Raw genomic sequence first — 18,544 nt, 5'->3', positions numbered from 1 at the left:
ATAGTTTTCTTTCAAAAGAATTTATGAAAAAAAAAAGAGAATCTTAGAGTGAAAGAAATAGGAGAGAGAATCTTTCGTAAAAAAAAACTTCCTTCGTGAAAAAAACTGTTAAAGCGAGCAAGACTCTTTACGAAAGAAACGAGACTTGTAAAAGAAAATGGTTAGAGATGGTCTAATACTTTGATACGCTCAGCGTGTACAGCATCAGCAATGCTCACTACTCTGAAACCGCAAAACCAAGGTAAAAAGCTATTCAAGTAAATTTGTCGCTCATCCATAACATAGACAATACAAAACTGCAAAAGTAAAAGGGAAAAAATAAAATGCCAAGCAGGTGGTACTTAGTTTCAGGTTTTCTCCTCCACCTCACAAAAACCATTTCCAATAGATCTCTACCTTGCCACATCTTCACTCTTCTCTTCCAAACTCTATTCGCGTCACAAGGGTATGTTTAATTCACAGCGAGCAGGGTGGGACGTCGATTGTGGTGCCAACTAAAGATGTTCAAATAGATCATGCCTACTGGCCCGGTTCGAGGCACAATACTGTAGGCACAACCCGAACCGAGACGGGTCAGGCCGGCACAAGACCACAGGCTGTGCCTGGGCCGAGCGCACGACACGGCATGCCGGCATAGCACGGCCCCGATGAGTCAAGTCGGAACGGGCACAACCCAGCACGGTACGCATGGGTTTGGATATTTTCTATTTTCTATTTTTTTCAATTTTATAGCTATTTTTATCTATTTTCTATATTGTTTATCATATTTTTATCTATTTTCTATATATATTTTTAATTTTGTAGCTATTTTTTTATTTTATCAAACCGGCTGTGCTGTTGGGCCGCCCGTGCCTGTTGTGCTGCCGGACCGTAATCGTGCCTGAACCGTCCTGGCACGGCATGGTGACCGATGGGCCGTGCCGTGGACCGAGAGGAAGGCACGCGAGCCGACATGGCACGGCCCATTACAGTAGCCGAGCCGTTTGGGCCATACCTTAGCTGGGTCGTGCCAAGTCGGGCATGTGCCGGACCGGCTTGAGTGGTCCATTTGGCCATCTCTGGTATTGCCGGCCTGGATTGTGCCCCAACCAATCAGACGCCAATGCTTCTCGATGCGCCGGCTGAGGGCAAGCTTCTCGCCCTTACTAGTGCACACCGGTGAGGTGAGCTGCAACTTCGCAAGATCATTCTTGACGGCGACTACACGGGCTCTGGTAGACATTGACCCGATGTTAAGCATCAGGATCTCACCCTTCACAAGCTTTGAGACCTTGCTTGCCCTTTTTGTTCCACTTGTCCTCACCCCCAACAACCTCCTGAGGAGGAGGAAGTTAACCTGCAAACAAAAGGTATTACAAATGGCAGCTTATGTTTTACACCGGGCTTTTAAAAAGCAAATGTGTCACTGACCTCTAACTCGATGTAAACATCAGGCAGCGATCCAACTTCACCAAGGACCCGACTGACCAGCTACCAGCACGAGTCAATGTTGGGTCCATGGTAGTTCCAACTCCAATAAGCCCTCCTGGAATGGCAAACTGGAGTTCATTCTGCTCTACATACAGGGACACAATCCTCGGGTAGATGGGGTACACTTAATGTTGCCACTCCCATCCTTCATCACAATGCCTCGGCGAACTTCGATTCTCTGGTTCACCCTTAGGACTCCCTGCAGATAGGAATTAAGTAACATTTAATTCCACGGAATAAGAATATTGCATAATACATATGCAAACACGGTTCTCTGAAAGATTGTGATGTTTTGAGATCACCTTGAGGATACTGCCACCTGCTACACCACCCTTGATCTCATTAGCCTCTGAACCAGGTTTGTTCACATCAAAAGAGCGAATAACAATCATGTTGGGTGGAGAGGTGAAATTCCTCTCTGGGATGGGGATTTTCTTCACAATGTATTCACAGATAACATCAATATTGTACTTCAGCTGTGCAGATATTGGCACCACAGGAGCACCTTGAGCGATTGTTCCCTGAGCAGAAGAATGTAATATTACAAACTGAACTTTATAAACTATTGCCTTTTATATGACAAGACAAGGCTCAGCGCTGACCTGTATAAATTTCTGGATTGCTTCATGCTGGTTCATTGCTGCACTTTCCTGGATAAGATCAATCTTGTTCTGCAGAATGATAATATGTTGAAGATGCATGATTTCAACAGCTGCAAGGTGCTCAGATGTCTGGGGTTGTGGGCAGCTCTCATTTGCTGCTATCAGAAGCAATGCTCCGTCCATGATAGCTGCTCCATTAAGCATTGTAGCCATGAGAATGTCATGCCCCTGTTCATGAGATAGGTATATTACAAGAAAAATGCAAAATAAAATAAGTGTTCGCATATCTGAAGCTTGTAAACATTACTCAAATGTTCAATAAAGATGGAACTTGTGAAGACCTCTTCGTTAGTTATTACAGAATGGGAGTCTTAGTTGACTGGTGACATGCCAGTTAGTGGGGACAATGGTTATCATCTACACATTACATCACTACAGGTCTACAGCTTAATGGCATTGTGACAAGAACATCAATGAACGCAAAAGGAAACCAAATATAATTGTATACTGACATATACAAAATCCATGCATCAGATATAACATGCATCTATACAAGTGGTCAGAATCAGGATCCTAAGTAATCATGTGAAAGAGAATTGATGTGAGAAAGGTTTCATCATACTGGGCAATCAACAAATGAGACGTGTCTCAGGAGCTTCATCCTGCAGTTTTCAAAACCTGGCACATCACACAGAGAGCTGTCTTCTTTTCCACTTCCGTAAGCCCTGTAAATGGTAATAACAGTGGTCAAGCAACATATATGAGCAAGACAATATATGGATTCATTCTAGGTGAATGTGACAGCAAGAAATTAGCTGAGGTTGAGAACATATGCAAGCATTTGACAACAGACACATGGTTTTTAGCAGATCACTAGATAGTCCTAAAATTATATGTGAAGCATTTGACAACAGAGACAAGGTGTAAACATATCATTGGATAGTCCAGAAAGCTAACACAGTCGACATTAGATAAGCCTTCTGAAGCTAGTTACAGAAATCAGCTGAGATTCACTAGGTTGCTGCTGCTTCTTAGATATCAATCAAATGGAAAGCTTCAGCAATTTTAATTGCAGTTAAGGAAAATTTGATGATAATCTTCTAATGTCTCATTTGTTTACCAACAAGTAAATACCAATTTTGAGTAGTCTTACCAAAAAGTTCTGGACAAGGCACAAAAAAGATAACTACCACATGGCCACTTGCTAGGGATTGCAAGAACAACAAACTAGAAATTGGTGTTTGCATCCCTTTAGAGTTTAAACAAGAATCATGCCAGTGACAGATAATTTAACACTACATACACTTTTAGTGACTTCTGTTTTCAGCAATATACTAAATCTTGCTAATCACAATGAAAATGAAAACAGATATTTCTTATAACTCATTAGAATTTTGAAAAGTAAACTCCAGTACTCCACATTCTTACTACAAATGCATCAATATGGAAACACTATCCTTAAAGCATCATTCTATATTATGATCTGCAGCTAGATCACTTGCATGAGATAAAATTAAAGGATGAAAGTCGGATAGGCATAGAAATCCATTACACTGAAAAGGGAACTAAAAGAAATATATGTATGACTGATTGACTTACTTCTAGCACATTGGTCGTGGGCATTTATCATCTTCACATTTTTAGATTTTTGCATTGGCATACCCAAGCTTTATAGTGATATTGCGCTCCAGTTCATTTTTGAAACGAACGGTCTGCAAATCAAAGAATTTGGCAAGGCAGGACATATTTTGAAAGAACATATCTCTAGAAATAGAAACATAGTTAAATTTCAGTCTTGCAAAGGAAATCACAGAGGAAGAAGCATATGAATATTAGTGTATTACCTGCACACCTGAGATTGCTTTCACTACAGTAGACTTCCCATGGGCAACATGCCCAATGGTACCTGTAGATTGCAAAAGAGATAGTTTCCTTAGAAGATGTAAACATATGAATTACTGCAGGAGATTTTTCTTAGTGCATGCACATAAGATTGAAGACATTTAAGCAAGATGTTAACCAAAAGTTACAAAAATCAAACAATGTGGCCTATTCGAGATTCCAAATAACAGTCTGTTTCAAGACTAACAGGTTTCAGTTAGAAGTTTAGGACCTAATTATTACTGAAAGATATGAATAATGCAGAAATTGCTGATTTCCCCATTATTATCGATGTAAAGATATTGTCATGTTATTCTATGGATAGAGAATAAATTATAAGAAAAGTTTAACATTTCACTTGTTCAGTTATTCCCAATTTAATGCATCTAAAACCTACTACGCATAAAATTTTCTGTGCAAATCAAACTCCACCAAGACTCAAGATATGTCACAGGCGCAACTCTAAGTCCTAAGCCCTAACTCATACAAAGGTGCAAATACAGTTCTTAAATGTATATCCCATTTGCAAATTTCCTGCAGGTTGCACAGTTGAGGTTGAAGATCCAAATTTCTCTAAAAAGGTTATCAGCCATAGAAATGCAAAGACTATTATCTTTCTTTTGATAGGCTTGCTCTAGTAGTTCATGAAATGTGTGGATCCTACACAAGTCCGTTTAGTGTAGGATTGGAGAGGGGACTTAAAGATACATGATGATTGCTAAATTCAATACCAGAACGCTGGATTAGACAAGGCACCGATATTGATGGTTGCCTGCCGTGAAATCACCTCAGGTGACAAAGGGGATGTCTTTTAAATTTTAGTCGTCTAAAAGTGGGATCAACATCTCAGGCGACGAAGAACGGCGTGTTATAGTGAGGGTTAGGGGAGGGATTCGATTTCCAACGGGATTCTCCATCGGTGAGCTTAGAGGAAGATCATGGGAGTTAGGTCGGTCTGGCGAAGGAGTCGGGTGTGGAGGCGGAGCCGCGAGACGACGAGGATGTCGTGATGGGCGAGGGTGAGTGGAGATAGCCCGACAGAGTAGGATTAGTGCGACGACAGGCGATGCCGACGTATCCGACAATGAGAGAGCCGTCAGAGACAAATGGAGGTGAGCAAGAGGTAGAGGAGTGGGCACATGAGTGAGGTGGGGGAGCAAGGGTGGGAGACTCAAGATGACTATGAGCCATTTGTCCATCCAACAATTTATAGCCATCACCTATTTTTTTAAAAATAAGTGTCTAAGAAATAGCCACCCCTTATATCAATTGAGATACCCTACAAAAATTTTCGTAACTACAAAAGGTAAGATCAACCAATCATGACAGAAAACGTTAGAACGTGACTTGACGACTCTAGATCGACTTAACGGTTGAAGAGAACGAAAATATGCTCGCATATTTTCAAACTATCATTTTTTAAGATCCGGGCCCCTTACCCAGCCTTCTTTAGAGGCCTTTTCAAACTACCATTGATCAGCGCCGTGTATTGTACTAGGTTTCTAAAAATCATAAACTTATTGCAGCGTTGGTGCGTTGTGCTGGGTTTTCTCAAACAAAAAAAAACTTATTGTAGCGTTCGTTAGAAAATGCTGCAAGCTAATGTTGTGCTGATCAGCCTAATAGAAGCCACGTGGGATGTCTTTCAAGCTTTTCCCAAAGTTTACCCTTTTTAGTTTCGGATAGGAATAAACGGACAAAAGGCTATCCCAGCTGGACCTGGGCCCGGCTGCAGTCTACCGCAACAGGCTATACGTTCGCTGACAACACGGCCCCACGCAGAGCCGATGCTTTTACGAGCACGTGAGGGAAAGCAACCCCACATTCCCAATCCCACGTGACATGCCTGCCACTGCGAAGACCATAGCCAAGCCAACGGCTATTGAATTCCTCAGATCAGAGGCTGACACCCGGTCCCCACGTCAACGCAGCGACGGTGGACCCACGTGCCAGTGGGTGACCAGTTGGAGACGTCACACCGACCAGTACGGGGACGGTGGTCGCCAGGATGGCCAGTACCGGGCTGTTCGCTGGTCCAGGCAGCATTTTGCACATTAGCCCTTCGTCTATGCTGATATTTTGATCGTGGTGCCTCGTGTAGAACAAAGGGGTGCTAATCACACGAATAAGCCTACCAACCAACGGTTTGTCGTTTCTCTGCCAGAAATTCACTCCCACGCTTCTGTTGAAGTAGAAAACTGGCTTTGAATTATTTGGTTGTTAGATATTAGTGTGAGACTGAATTTTGGCTTAGCATTGCAAGCTTATTGTTTTTTTTTGCAATGTTACAAAAGCCATAAGATACTACAAACAGTGACAGGGACTTGAGCCCTCTACCCCTAAACACACTTGAGAAGCCTAAGCCTAAACTCATTGTTTTTTACAATATTACACAAGCCATAAGATGCTACAAGGAGCGGCAGATCAAGGGCAGGGACTTGAGCTCTCTACCCTTAAACACACTTGAGAGCTTCTAAACTCCTATATAATTTTTTGAACATAGAAGAGAAAAAAAGAAAAAAAAGAGAATGAAAAAAAAGAGATAAAGCAAGAAGAAAAGAGAAACAACTCTCATATTTATTGGCTCTAGATCCACAATTGACTGTAGAGATAGTAACAAATAACAAATATGAATAAAATGGACGGTATTAGTGAGTGGTGACATCCACATCTCCAATACAACAACTGATTTGAGCTATTATAAAACCACTACTAATTATAATAGAGCAATAGTAATTTTTAATTAATGTGTAAATGTTTATAGAGGCCCAATCACCTTTGTCGGAAAAATTGTAATAAAGGGTGTCCATGGATACAAATGTCCTCCACACCATAGATTAATACAGTGGTGTCCATGGACACGAAAATTATATTGGTCAGAAAAAGGTTGTAAAAGTTATAGTACCGGTAGATTTCTTGACTTCTTCCTCATCATGAAGTAATTAGGTTACCTGTGATGTTCATGGACATAACAATCAATTCTATCTGGTGGTAGTGGTGAACCTAATATTTTAACAATGATTATAGGTAACTAAAAATTTGGACTATCAAAAGCTAATTAGGCTTTGAGAAACTGAAATGCAGTAGCGACTAGCGAGAAAAAGGCTTATAAGAATATGAATGATATGTTGAGTTAAAATATAGTACGCAATTATTAGCTTTTAACAAATACTAATATCTATATATATTACATATAATACGTAAAAAAATTAAGTGTTGTGTACGTCCATATTCCCCGCCACTGTCTAGTAGTGTCCACCCTCCTCTTGTGGCTCCTTCATCTATATCACACTTCAGTGCATCTTCAATGCTAGCATCGCCATTGGAGGCCATAATCATCAGCTCATGATAAGTCTCATCATCCTTTCCTATCTAATCGGGTCTATTCAACACAAAGGACAAACATGGTATTAATGGTAATCCTCGTTGAAAATAGATACAGATAGTGTTAATATATCAATACAAACCTATAATATTAATATATTATTTAATTTTAATAACATCTAATCATAAAACATATATTTTACATGGAAGGTTACGCTTATGCACACACGTAAGCAATATTGAAATTGTCCACGGCCAAACGGGAAAGTAAAATTAATTCCTACCTGGCCCTCCATTTCGCAAATAACGCAATAACGACAGGAGTAATCCGCAAAAAGACCACCTCCCTCTCCCTCTCTCCATCTCTCTCTCCCCAAAGTCACATCTCTCTCTCTCTAACGGACGGAAAGCGCACACCACACTGGCGCAGCGCAGTGGGCGAGTGAGTGGAGCGAGACGAAGCGCCGCCACTCGCCGCCTCCTCCTCCCCGGCCGCGCCGCCACTCGCCGCCGGGCGCCTCCGGTGAGTCCTCGCTCCCCTCCCGGTCTCCAGTCCGTCGATCTCGCGCCGGGACGCGGGCGCGCTCCCGGCGCCCCGCCCAATGGCAGCTGCTCGCGCGGGGCTGCTGGGGTTTCGTTTGCGTTTTAGCGGGGTGCGGGTGCGGCGGCCGAGATCTCGAGCCTGGGGGCTTCGCTTCTCTGGTGAGGTGTGGGGAGGAGCGCGGCGGGATTCGGGCTGTTCGTGTGATCCTGACGGATTCGGCGGGTGCGGTGGTCGCTCTGCGGGGGAGGGGGACCGATCTGTGGAGAGGTGATAGTTAGGAATTTCGAAATGTCTGGGCATAATTATGCAGAAACTCTATCGCCAGGGAGCTATTTTTTTGCTTCGTGAAGGTGTCGGTGTCCTGATCTAAGGAAGTGTGGAAATCCGTCTTCTTTTACTGCTTATAACGATAACAATAACCCGTGAAACAGAATGAAACAATGCATACTGGATGCTGCCGAAGTTAGGGACACTCTGGTTTCTAGCCCCCGTGCATTAGGGTAACTTCTATAGATTGCTGTCTCTTAGGAATTGAGGGGATTTAGCTCTGCCATAATGGTAGCTTCTCGAACCTATGATTTGGTGAGTTGAAGAAAGACAGCACTTACTTGTGCAATAGGATAAATGGATTTTGTTGTGTGCATTTGTGTAGTGAAGGCAAGTGCCGTTGCAGTTAAGGTATCTAAGATGATGTGTTGCTTGTGGAATCTGCAGATAGGTGATGAGCGGTTAATTTCTGACAGTTAAACAAGTGGAACATATACCCTTTTGTCTGTTTACCATTATGATTCTAACACTGCACTTCAAAAGACTGTATTGGAGGAAGTGTTGGGGTTTGTGCTTAAGATTTTGGTTGTCTCCTTTACCTGTATCCATGAAAGGGTGGGTGCAGTGGCTGTAATAGCATTACCTCAGATATCAGCTGCCATGGAATTTTCCATGTGTTGAATTCCTTTTCATGCCTCCAGCCCGTAAAATTTACAGTTATTGTGTATGTTCTCATGTTTGTACCAACCACTTCCCCAGTTTATCTTTTCCTATAGAAACAACTGCAGTCATTGTCAGATGGTCGTTATATCTCCACAACTGATTCTTTTTCTAGTTTAGTCTAAATGTTGACGTGCCATGTTTTATAAAAGTTGATGATGATTTGAGAACGAAAAACTTTTTTATTTATGTTTTACTCGGAACAGAATTAGTACATTTCAGATGAGATTGATAATCTTGCAGAAGATTGAGATTGAATTATTAGCCCCAGAGACCAGAGAGTTAGTTCGCTCAATCTTGAATTTTGTAATATTTCCTTGCAATATGTTTAAGCTATGGGTACACTCTTTCTTTCTTTTGCGGATAGAACTGGAATTTCCGACTGTGCTATGGTACATCTTATAGTTTGTTGCTTTAGTGCTTTTAAACTGTTATTCTCTTGGTAATCACACAATTAAGTGTCAAGCTTCTCTTTTCCTTTTGCTTCTTTCTTTTTTCCTTTTGATATCATGGCACGTTAATGCGAAAAGTCATGACACAGGCTGGCACTATCATTTCATTATGCTAATTACTTTCAGTTTCATCCTGTAGGAGGATATATAGAACAATTCAAGGTGTAAAGCTGGTATCAATTTAATCATGGAAATTTCCAACTCGTCAGAACCTCGTGACTCTCGAGAACCTACTTTACCCTCACCATCCACATCATCTTCTATATCAAGGTATAACACATCTCGAAATTTTCCTCTTGCTCATTTATTATGTTTACGAGCTAGTTCTAAACTGCTAATCAACAAAAAAAAAGAAAAGATATTGTTATATTCTGAAATTGCTTACTGTTTACGAGTTAGTTCTAAACTGCTAATCAACAAAAAAAGAAAAGAAAAAATATTGTTATGTTCTGAAATTTCTCACAAAATCTATTGCTTTGCAAAATCAGCTTAGCTGGTTGCTCTTGTTTCATTTTCATCTCACAGCCATTTGTGTCTGTTTGAAGCCGTTTTGTCTGACCTTTTTCCATCTTTCTTCATGCACTTGAAATCCTTTGCTCGAGGTATAAGAAGCAGCAGCTAGTAAATGCGATTATATTTAACCTGTTATTTGTTCACTGTTCTACAGGGAAACAGGTGACCTTGCAGAAGTCGATGATCCTGAAAGTGCAATGTCCACTGTTGCTCGATTGTTGGAAGAGCTCCATGCTAGCATGATATCTCCATCAGAGAAGGAAGTGACAACCAGAAGGTTACTTGAACTGGCCAAAGCAAAAAAGGAGATAAGGATTTTGATAGGTAGCCATTCTCAAGCAATGGCACTACTTATATCTACCCTTAGAACTGGGACATCTGCAGCAAAAGTGAATGCTGCAGCGCTACTTAGTTCACTCTGTAAGGAAGAGGACTTGCGTGTGAGGGTCCTCTTAGGAGGTTGTATACCACCCCTACTCTCTCTTTTGAAGTCTGAATCTGCTGAAGCAAAGAAGGCTGCTGCTGAAGCTATTTATGCAGTGTCCTCTGGTGGACTTTCGGATGATCACATAGGCAGGAAAATATTTGTGACTGAAGGTGTTGTGCCAACTCTGTGGGACTTGCTCAATCCTAGGTCACGCCAAGATAGAGTAGTCGAGGGCTTTGTGACTGGGGCTTTAAGGAATCTCTGCGGGGACAAAGATAGTTATTGGAAGGCCGCACTTGAAGCTGGCGGTGTTGAAATTATTACTGGTCTACTTTCATCCAAGAATACTGCTTCACAGTCAAATGCTGCCTCCCTGTTGGCACGGTTTATCTCTGCTTTTAGTGATAGCATTCCCAAAATTATTGATGCTGGGGCTGTTAAGGACCTTCTTCACGTACTAAATCGAGATAATGTCATTTCTGTTCGTGAAAGTGCGGCTGATGCTTTGGAGGCCCTTTCTTCCAAGTCTAGTATTGCAAAGAAAGCTGTTGTGGATGCGGGCGGTCTTCCTATTCTGATTGGAGCTGTTGTAGCCCCCTCAAAAGAATGCATGCAGGGTGAGACATGTCATTCTCTTCAAAGCCATGCTGTCCATGCTTTGTCAAATATTTGTGGTGGAACAACTTCTCTGTTGCTTTACCTTGGTGAGCTCTGCCAAGCACCTCGGCCGCCTGTCCCCCTTGCTGATATTCTTGGAGCACTTGCATATTCTTTGATGGTTTTTGATGGCACTGATGGTAAATCCTTTGACCCAGCTGAGATTGAAAATACTTTGATTGTGCTCCTAAAATCTCATGACAGTAAGCTTGATCGTATTCTTGAGGCTTTAGCGAGTCTATATGGGAATGCTTGTCTCTCTGACAGACTTGATCACTCAAATTCGAAGAAGGTTCTTGTTGGGCTGATCACCATGGCTTCTGCTGATGTTCAAGAACATCTTGTTCGTGCCTTAACTAGCTTGTGTTGTGATGGTCTTGGAATATGGGAGGCTCTTGGAAAGAGAGAAGGAGTTCAGATGCTAATATCATTACTTGGGCTTTCCAGTGAGCAGCAGCAGGAATATGCAGTTTCATTGTTGGCTATCTTGAGTGGTGAAGTAGATGACAGTAAGTGGGCAATAACAGCTGCTGGAGGTATCCCTCCACTCGTCCAGCTACTAGAAACAGGATCTCAAAAAGCAAAGGAGGATGCAGCTTATATCATGTGGAACATGTGCTCTGACAGCGATGATATCAGGGCATGTATTGAAAGTGCTGGGGCTGTTCTGGCACTAATTTGGCTTCTAAAGAGTGGTAGCCCTCGTGGACAGGAGGCATCAGCCAAAGCACTCAAGAAGCTGATACGATCTGCTGATTCTGCTACAATCAATCAGTTGTTAGCACTACTGCTCAGTGACTCATTGAGCTCAAAGGCCCATGTTATTACAGTTCTTGGGCATGTCCTTGTGATGGCTCCTCAGAGAGATCTAGTCCAGAATGGAGCTGCAGCCAATAAAGGCCTTAGGTCGCTTGTTCTTGTTCTTGAATCATCAAATGAAGGAACGCAGGAGATTGCTGCAACTGTGTTAGCTGATATTTTCACTATGCGTCAGGGTATTTGTGACATCTTGGCAACTGATGAAATTGTTCAGCCATGCATGAAGCTTTTGACAAGTGGAAATCAAATTATTGCAACACAATCTGCTCGAGCTTTAGGAGCGCTATCATATTCGGCTAATGCCATGTCAAAGAACAAGATGTCATGTTTAACTGAAGGTGATGTGCGACCTCTTATAGAGATGGCAAAGACATCATCTATTGATGTTGCTGAAACAGCATTTGCTGCATTGGCAAATCTCCTATCAGATACACAGATTGCTAAAGAAGCGCTAGATGACAATATTGTCTTGGCTTTGACTAGAGTGCTTAAGGAGGGGAGTTTAGAAGGCAAGATTAGTGCTTCACGGTCACTTCGTCAGTTGCTCAACCAGTTCCCCTTCAGTGAAGTTCTTCCAGATTACTCGCAGTGCTGTTTTATTATTCATGCACTGCTGGTGTGTCTATCTGGCATCAGTTTGGACAACGTCTCAAGTTTGGAACCCCTTGATGTACTTGCATTGGTGGCTAGAACAAAGGAGGGTGAGCATTTTAGCACCCCTCTGTGTACTGCCTTTCTTGAAGTTCCAGAAAGCTTAGAACCTTTAGTTCGTTGTGTTAGCACTGGGCTTCCACCGATTCAAGATAAGTCCATTCAAATCCTTGCAATTCTCTGTCAGGGCCAACCTTCTCTACTTGGTGAATATTTAAACAGAAGTCAAGGATGTGTTGTTTCTCTTGCTAGTAGAGTTATGGAGTCAACAGACGTGGAAATAAGAATCAGCAGTGCAATCACCCTCATATCTGCTATGAGGGACAGCAGAGAACAGTCGATTGATGTTCTTGAAGCATCTAAACTTCTGAAGAATCTAATATCTGCACTCATTGATATGCTGAAGCAACATTCCTCTTCTACATCCCTAGACATTGAAGTTTGGAAACCTTGCACAGAAAAAAGTCTCTTTAATTATGAGCAGGATGTTTTGAATGTGCCTGAATTAGGAAAGGTTTCTGAAGAAACTGTTGCACTTTGGTTGCTCTCACTGATCTGTTCTTATCATGCAAGGAGTAAATATACTGTTATGGAGCTCGGTGGTGTTGATGCTGTATCTGATAGACTTGCTAGCTATGCTGCTAATCGACAGGTGCATGGTTCACATTTAAAATTTATGTTTCCATATTGTGATTAGCCTGTAATGATGAAGACAGTGATAGGTCTAAGTTTTCCTGTATTTTTTTATCCTTGTGTTTAGTAATGCTGAATACAAAAATTTAGTAACGCTGGGTACTGAAAGATAGCTCACATTAAATATTCATCCACTTTCCATATTTTTTCTGCTCATGTGAAGGACATCTTAACTTTGAATTGGTTCCTGTAAAAGGATGAGCTTATTGATCAATTATAGGTGACCTACTTACACCAGCAAAACAGATACATCAGCACATATAGTATCATTATTTGTTCATGATAAGATATCTAAAAGCTAACCCAATGGGCATTTTGGACTATGGGTGAACTCTTTTTTTTGGTTTTTGTACTATTGGTTATTCAAGCATTCAATGGGAAAACTCTAGGAAGAGTTGAATATGGTTTGCCATGCTGTTTCTGATTCTAGTCCACGTTACTGCTTACATAGAAAACCATTATCCTTCGTTCCTAACAAAGGAAATAGAAGTCCACTCATACCCCCACAGATAAATTGTGTATACTTTGCAAGATGAAATCTTTTGGTTGATCTATTTCTTTTTTATGCCAACTTGCCTAGTAAATTAGGGGAAACGGTAGACTCCAGATTGGCACCCTTTGTTCTTGATAACCCCATTGCTTGGGTACCAGATGCAGAGTGTACAAATATTATTACACATATTAATTCCTACTATTCAGTCGGCATTGAGAACAAAACAAGCAAGAATAAGAATCGTGATGGTCTACTACTTACAGTAGCTGAATTATTCTACACTCTGGAGATCTGATAACTTATATCCATGTCTTCATTTTTGTTGCATTACTTGTCTTTTCCATATTTTTCTGTTTCTTCTCCCAGGCCTATTTCCAGGCTCTAATAGCTGCTCCATGTTTCAGGAACAGTATGAAGACTCAGAAAATATGTGGACTTGCGCCCTTCTGTTGGCTACTTTGTTTCAGGATTCAGTGGTTGTTCAATCTTCAGAAATAATGCGAACAATACCTTCTTTAGCTTCATTGCTAAAATCTGATGACATCATCGATAGATACTTTGCTGCACAATCACTGGCTAGCCTTGTTTCCACTGGAAGCAGAGGTATACAGCTTGCTATTGCAAATTCTGGTGCAGTTGTGGGTGCTGTAGCCTTGATAGGACAGGTAGAATCTGATGTGCCAAGACTTGTTACAATGGCGGACGAATTCAAGTTGGCAGAGAATCCAAGTCAAATAATATTGAGAAGCCTTTTTGAGCTTGAAGATGTTTGCACTGATGCTACTGCTCGAAAGTCCATACCCTTGCTAGTGGACCTGCTTAAACCGATGCCGGAAAGACCAGGTGCACCTCTGATCGCTTTGCACCTTCTGACTCAATTAGCGGAAGGTAGTGAGGCAAATAAAGTTGCTATAGCGGAGGCTGGAGCTTTTGATTCTTTGACTAAGTATCTATCTTTAAGTCCTCAAGACTCCACTGAAACTACTATAACCAATTTGCTAGGGATTTTATACAATAATCCTGATCTGCTTTACCATGAATCAACTCTTAGCACTTCAAATCAGCTGGTAGCTGTCTTACGTTTGGGCTCGAGAAGTTCTAGGCTTAGTGCAGTCAGGACGTTGCAGAAGCTCTTCAGTTCAGAGAATATAAGGGACACCGAAGTGGCTAGGCAAGCTATTCAACCATTACTTGACATGCTTGAGTCAGGAACTGAAATAGAACGGCAGGCGGCACTTGGTGCGCTTATTAAGCTTTCTGCTGGGAATATCTCAAAGGCTTCTGCTATGTTTGATGTAGAAGGCAACACACTTGAAAGCCTCTACAAAATTTTATCCTTCAGTTCCTCACTGGAGCTAAAGAAAGATGCTGCTCAGCTCTGCTATATTTTATTTGAGAACTCAACCATACGTACATCACCAATTGCAACAGAATGTCTTCAACCCCTGATATCATTAATGACATCAGGCTCTAGTTTGGTTGTTGAACCAGCTGTTTGTGCTCTGAATAAACTACTGGATGAGGAGTACAATGCAGAGATTTCTGCAACTAGTGAAGTTGTCGATCTTCTTGTTAGTTTTGTTCCTGGCACAAACTACCAGTTGACTGAAGCATGTATTGGTTCTCTCATAAAGTTGGGTAAGGACCGTCCAAACTGCAAACTTGACATGGTTAAAGCTGGTATCATTGAGCATGCACTTGATATGATTCTTGATGTACCTGTTGCTGTTAGCTCATCCATTGCTGAATTGCTTCGCATTTTGACAAACAACAGTGGCATTGCTAAAAGTTCTGCTGCAGCAAAAATGGTGGAGCCCCTTTTCTTGCTTTTACGTCGCCCGGATGTTACCATGTGGGACCAGCACAGCGCATTGCAAGCACTTGTAAATATTCTGGAGAAACCTCAGAGTCTAGCAGCATTGAAGTTGACTCCCAGTCAAATAATTGAGCCGTTAATATCATTTCTTGAATCTCCCTCTCAAGCGATTCAGCAACTTGGCACTGAGGTGCTTTCACATCTTTTAGAACAGGAACATTTTCAACAGGATATCACTACAAAAAATGCAGTTGTTCCTTTGGTGCAGCTTGCTGGTATTGGAATCTTGAGCTTGCAGCAAACTGCAGTTAAAGCACTTGAAAACATATCACAGAGTTGGCCCAAGGCTGTAGCAGATGCAGGTGGAATTTTTGAACTTTCAAAGGTAATTGTCCAGGATGACCCTCAGCCAAGTCAAGCATTATGGGAATCTGCTGCACTTGTGTTATGTAATGTTTTGCGTTATAATTCTGACAACTATGTTAAAGTCTCAATGGCTGTACTTGTAAGATTGCTGAACTCCACCATGGAGAGTACTGTCACAATAGCTCTCAGCGCTCTACTTGTTCAAGAGAAAAGTAGTTCACGCTGTGCTGTGGCCATGGCTGAGGCTGGGGCAGTACGTGCACTCCTGGAGCTCCTTAAGAGCCATCGGTGCGAGGAATCTGCAGCAAGATTGCTTGAAGCTCTGATAAACAATGTAAGGGTCCGTGAAACAAAAGTTGCCAAGTATGCTATTGCTCCTCTCTCACAGTACCTGTTAGATCCTCAGTCTAAGAATCAGTCAGCAAAGTTTCTGGTGACTCTTGCACTTGGCGACATTTTCCAGCATGAAGCACTCGCAAGAGCAAGTGACTCTGTATCTGCCTGCCATGCTCTTGTAAGCCTACTTGAAGACCAGCCTACGGATGACATGACAATGGTTGCTATATGTGCACTGCAAAGCTTAGTGATGCACAGCAGGACAAATAGGCGCGCTGTTGCGGAGGCTGGGGGCATTTTGGTTGTGCAAGAATTGCTTCTTTCTCCAAATGTGGATATTTCAGGACAGGCTGCTCTTTTAATCAAGTACCTATTTTCAAATCATACACTCCAAGAATACATGTCGAATGAGCTCATCCGTTCTCTCACTGGTAAGACAGCAATCTTTCTGCTGAAGCATGTCGTTATATTTTCTTTCAGATGCCTGTTTTTCCATGTTCACATGTAAAGTCTCGTGCCATATAGTTAAAATAAAATGGTTTTTCATTTGGCATTTTGTCCTTGATTCTATAGACATGAATGAGCTTTATCTAACCAACGCCAGATGTGTCAAGTGATAAAATAATTAAATTGCAAGTTCTTGATGGGTGTTACACTGCTTAATGATGAATTGATTTTATTATTTCTCTAATCTCAACTGCGATTTCTTGCAGCTGCCTTAGAAAGAGAGCTGCTCTCTACATCGACTATCAATGAAGTTATTCTGCGGACCATATACGTGATATTCAGCAACTTCAAAAAGGTTCGGTTTTCTGAGGCTGCAACCTTGTGCATACCCCATCTGGTTTGTGCCCTGAAGGATGGAAATGAGGCTGCCCAAGAGAGTGTACTCGACACCCTTTGCTTGCTGAAAGAATCTTGGCCACAAATGAATGAAGACATTGCTAAAGCCCAGTCCCTGATTTCAGCTGAAGCCATACCTGTACTACAAATGCTTATGAAGACCTGTCCTCCCAGTTTTCATGAGAGAGCTGACAGTTTGCTACATTGCTTGCCTGGCTGCTTGACCGTGACCATCATACGTGGGAATAATTTAAAACAGACAATGGGGAATACAAATGCATTTTGTTGCCTACAAATAGGAAATGGTCCTCCAAGGCAAACTAAGGTAATTTCTTGTAGATGATCAAACTAAATAACTCATTAGTGATGCCCTTGGCTCTTTTGCTCATAAACCCAGCAATGCCAGCAATGAGTGTTGCAAGACTGTGAACATTGTTTCGTATGTGGATATTAGTAGATATTCTTAGTTGACACTTTTGTTGTCTGCGGCTGCTGATATTTGTGTTGATCGTCAGGTGGTTAACCACAGCATCTGCCCAGTTTGGAACGAGGGCTTCACTTGGTTATTTGACGTTGCCCCAAAAGGGCAGAAACTATACATTGTATGCAAAAGTAAAAATACATTTGGAAAGGTATGGTCGTATGGATGGTATCTCCTCTTTGTGTGCTTTCTTTTCTTGATTCTCAAATGTAAACTTCTCTAATGTTGCCGCTTGCCTTGCAGTCGACCCTCGGAAGAGTCACCATCCAGATCGACAAAGTCGTCACCGAGGGTGTGTACAGCGGGTTCTTCAGCCTCAGCCACGACGGTGGCAAGGATGGTTCGAGAACACTAGAGATAGAGATCGTATGGTCAAACAGGCCATCCAACGACAGTATGTAGCACGGCTGATTCGCCTGATGGCCAATATTATACTCCGGGCTTTCATGTAAATCAGCCCCATAATATCATCAAAATTCATTTTCATGTAGAAAGCTGTGACGCTTAGATAACCCGCATCATTCGATTATATTGAGGTCCTTTCTGGATTGTAGCATTTTTAGCTGTAACAGATTTTGGACCGGATTTTTTTTTTGTACAGGCGAATTTATTTCCTGTAATTATAATTTAGTGTAGATTGGTGTGAGCGTGAAGAAACAGAACTGAAAATTAAAAATTGGTGTGAAAACATTGGTGTCTGCGTGGGTATGTGCGCCTTTTGTTGTAATTCCTAGCCCCATTTTGAGCCTACCATTTCAGAGGTAAAATTAGATTACCCAATTGCATTAATTTCTTTTGGAAGGTGAAAAGGACCTAGCTTCTATTACAAGGCAATATTTGCCTTCTTTTTTCGACACTGGAGACAAATATCTAATGCATCGCTGCAGTTGTAATTTCTTTTACGGTCGACATGAGCTCATGGCTTTGCCCTCTTGCTGTCTTATGTGTGTAAATTCTTCCGTAGTATTGAGAATGTTGACTAAGAGGGTGAACGGGCGGTTTATTTTTTTTAAATAGATGATCTATTTTTTATTTATCTAATACTTAAAAATTGAACAAACAGAAAATTTAGAGAGAAAATGAGAAAGAAAGTTCTAAGATAATATGATTTTATAAATAGAATATGAAAAATAGGTTTTATTCAAAACTAATTTACGTGTCTTTGAGCATAAAAACTTAAAACTTGAAC

At 41.5% G+C, this 18,544-nt stretch overlaps 1 protein-coding gene and 1 pseudogene across 2 annotated transcripts; one reads left to right on the top strand and one right to left on the bottom strand.

The window, feature by feature from the left end:
* Positions 1–820: 820 nt before the first annotated feature.
* LOC133900264 (eukaryotic translation initiation factor 2 subunit gamma-like) lies at positions 821–8,121 on the bottom strand (annotated as a pseudogene).
* LOC133899982 (protein CELLULOSE SYNTHASE INTERACTIVE 3-like) lies at positions 7,644–18,164 on the top strand. 2 transcript variants are annotated; one of them, XM_062341038.1, is made up of 7 exons: positions 7,644–7,800; positions 9,400–9,530; positions 9,928–12,979; positions 13,924–16,462; positions 16,745–17,199; positions 17,390–17,506; positions 17,599–18,164. In XM_062341038.1, the coding sequence occupies exons 2-7, from the start codon at positions 9,448–9,450 to the stop codon at positions 17,755–17,757; spliced, it is 6,405 nt and encodes a 2,134-aa protein (XP_062197022.1). In that variant the 5' UTR covers positions 7,644–7,800; positions 9,400–9,447; the 3' UTR covers positions 17,758–18,164. The 2 variants fall into 2 exon arrangements, with proteins under 2 accessions (XP_062197022.1, XP_062197021.1); XM_062341037.1 differs by having other exon boundaries at positions 13,918–16,462.
* The last annotated feature ends 380 nt before the right edge of the window (positions 18,165–18,544 follow it).

Source organism: Phragmites australis, chromosome 19 (genome assembly GCF_958298935.1).
Source record: "Phragmites australis chromosome 19, lpPhrAust1.1, whole genome shotgun sequence".
In the NCBI taxonomy this organism is placed as follows: Eukaryota; Viridiplantae; Streptophyta; class Magnoliopsida; order Poales; family Poaceae; genus Phragmites; species Phragmites australis.
Note: the sequence above shows the minus strand (reverse complement) of the source record. Positions and strands in the feature narration are given on the sequence as shown.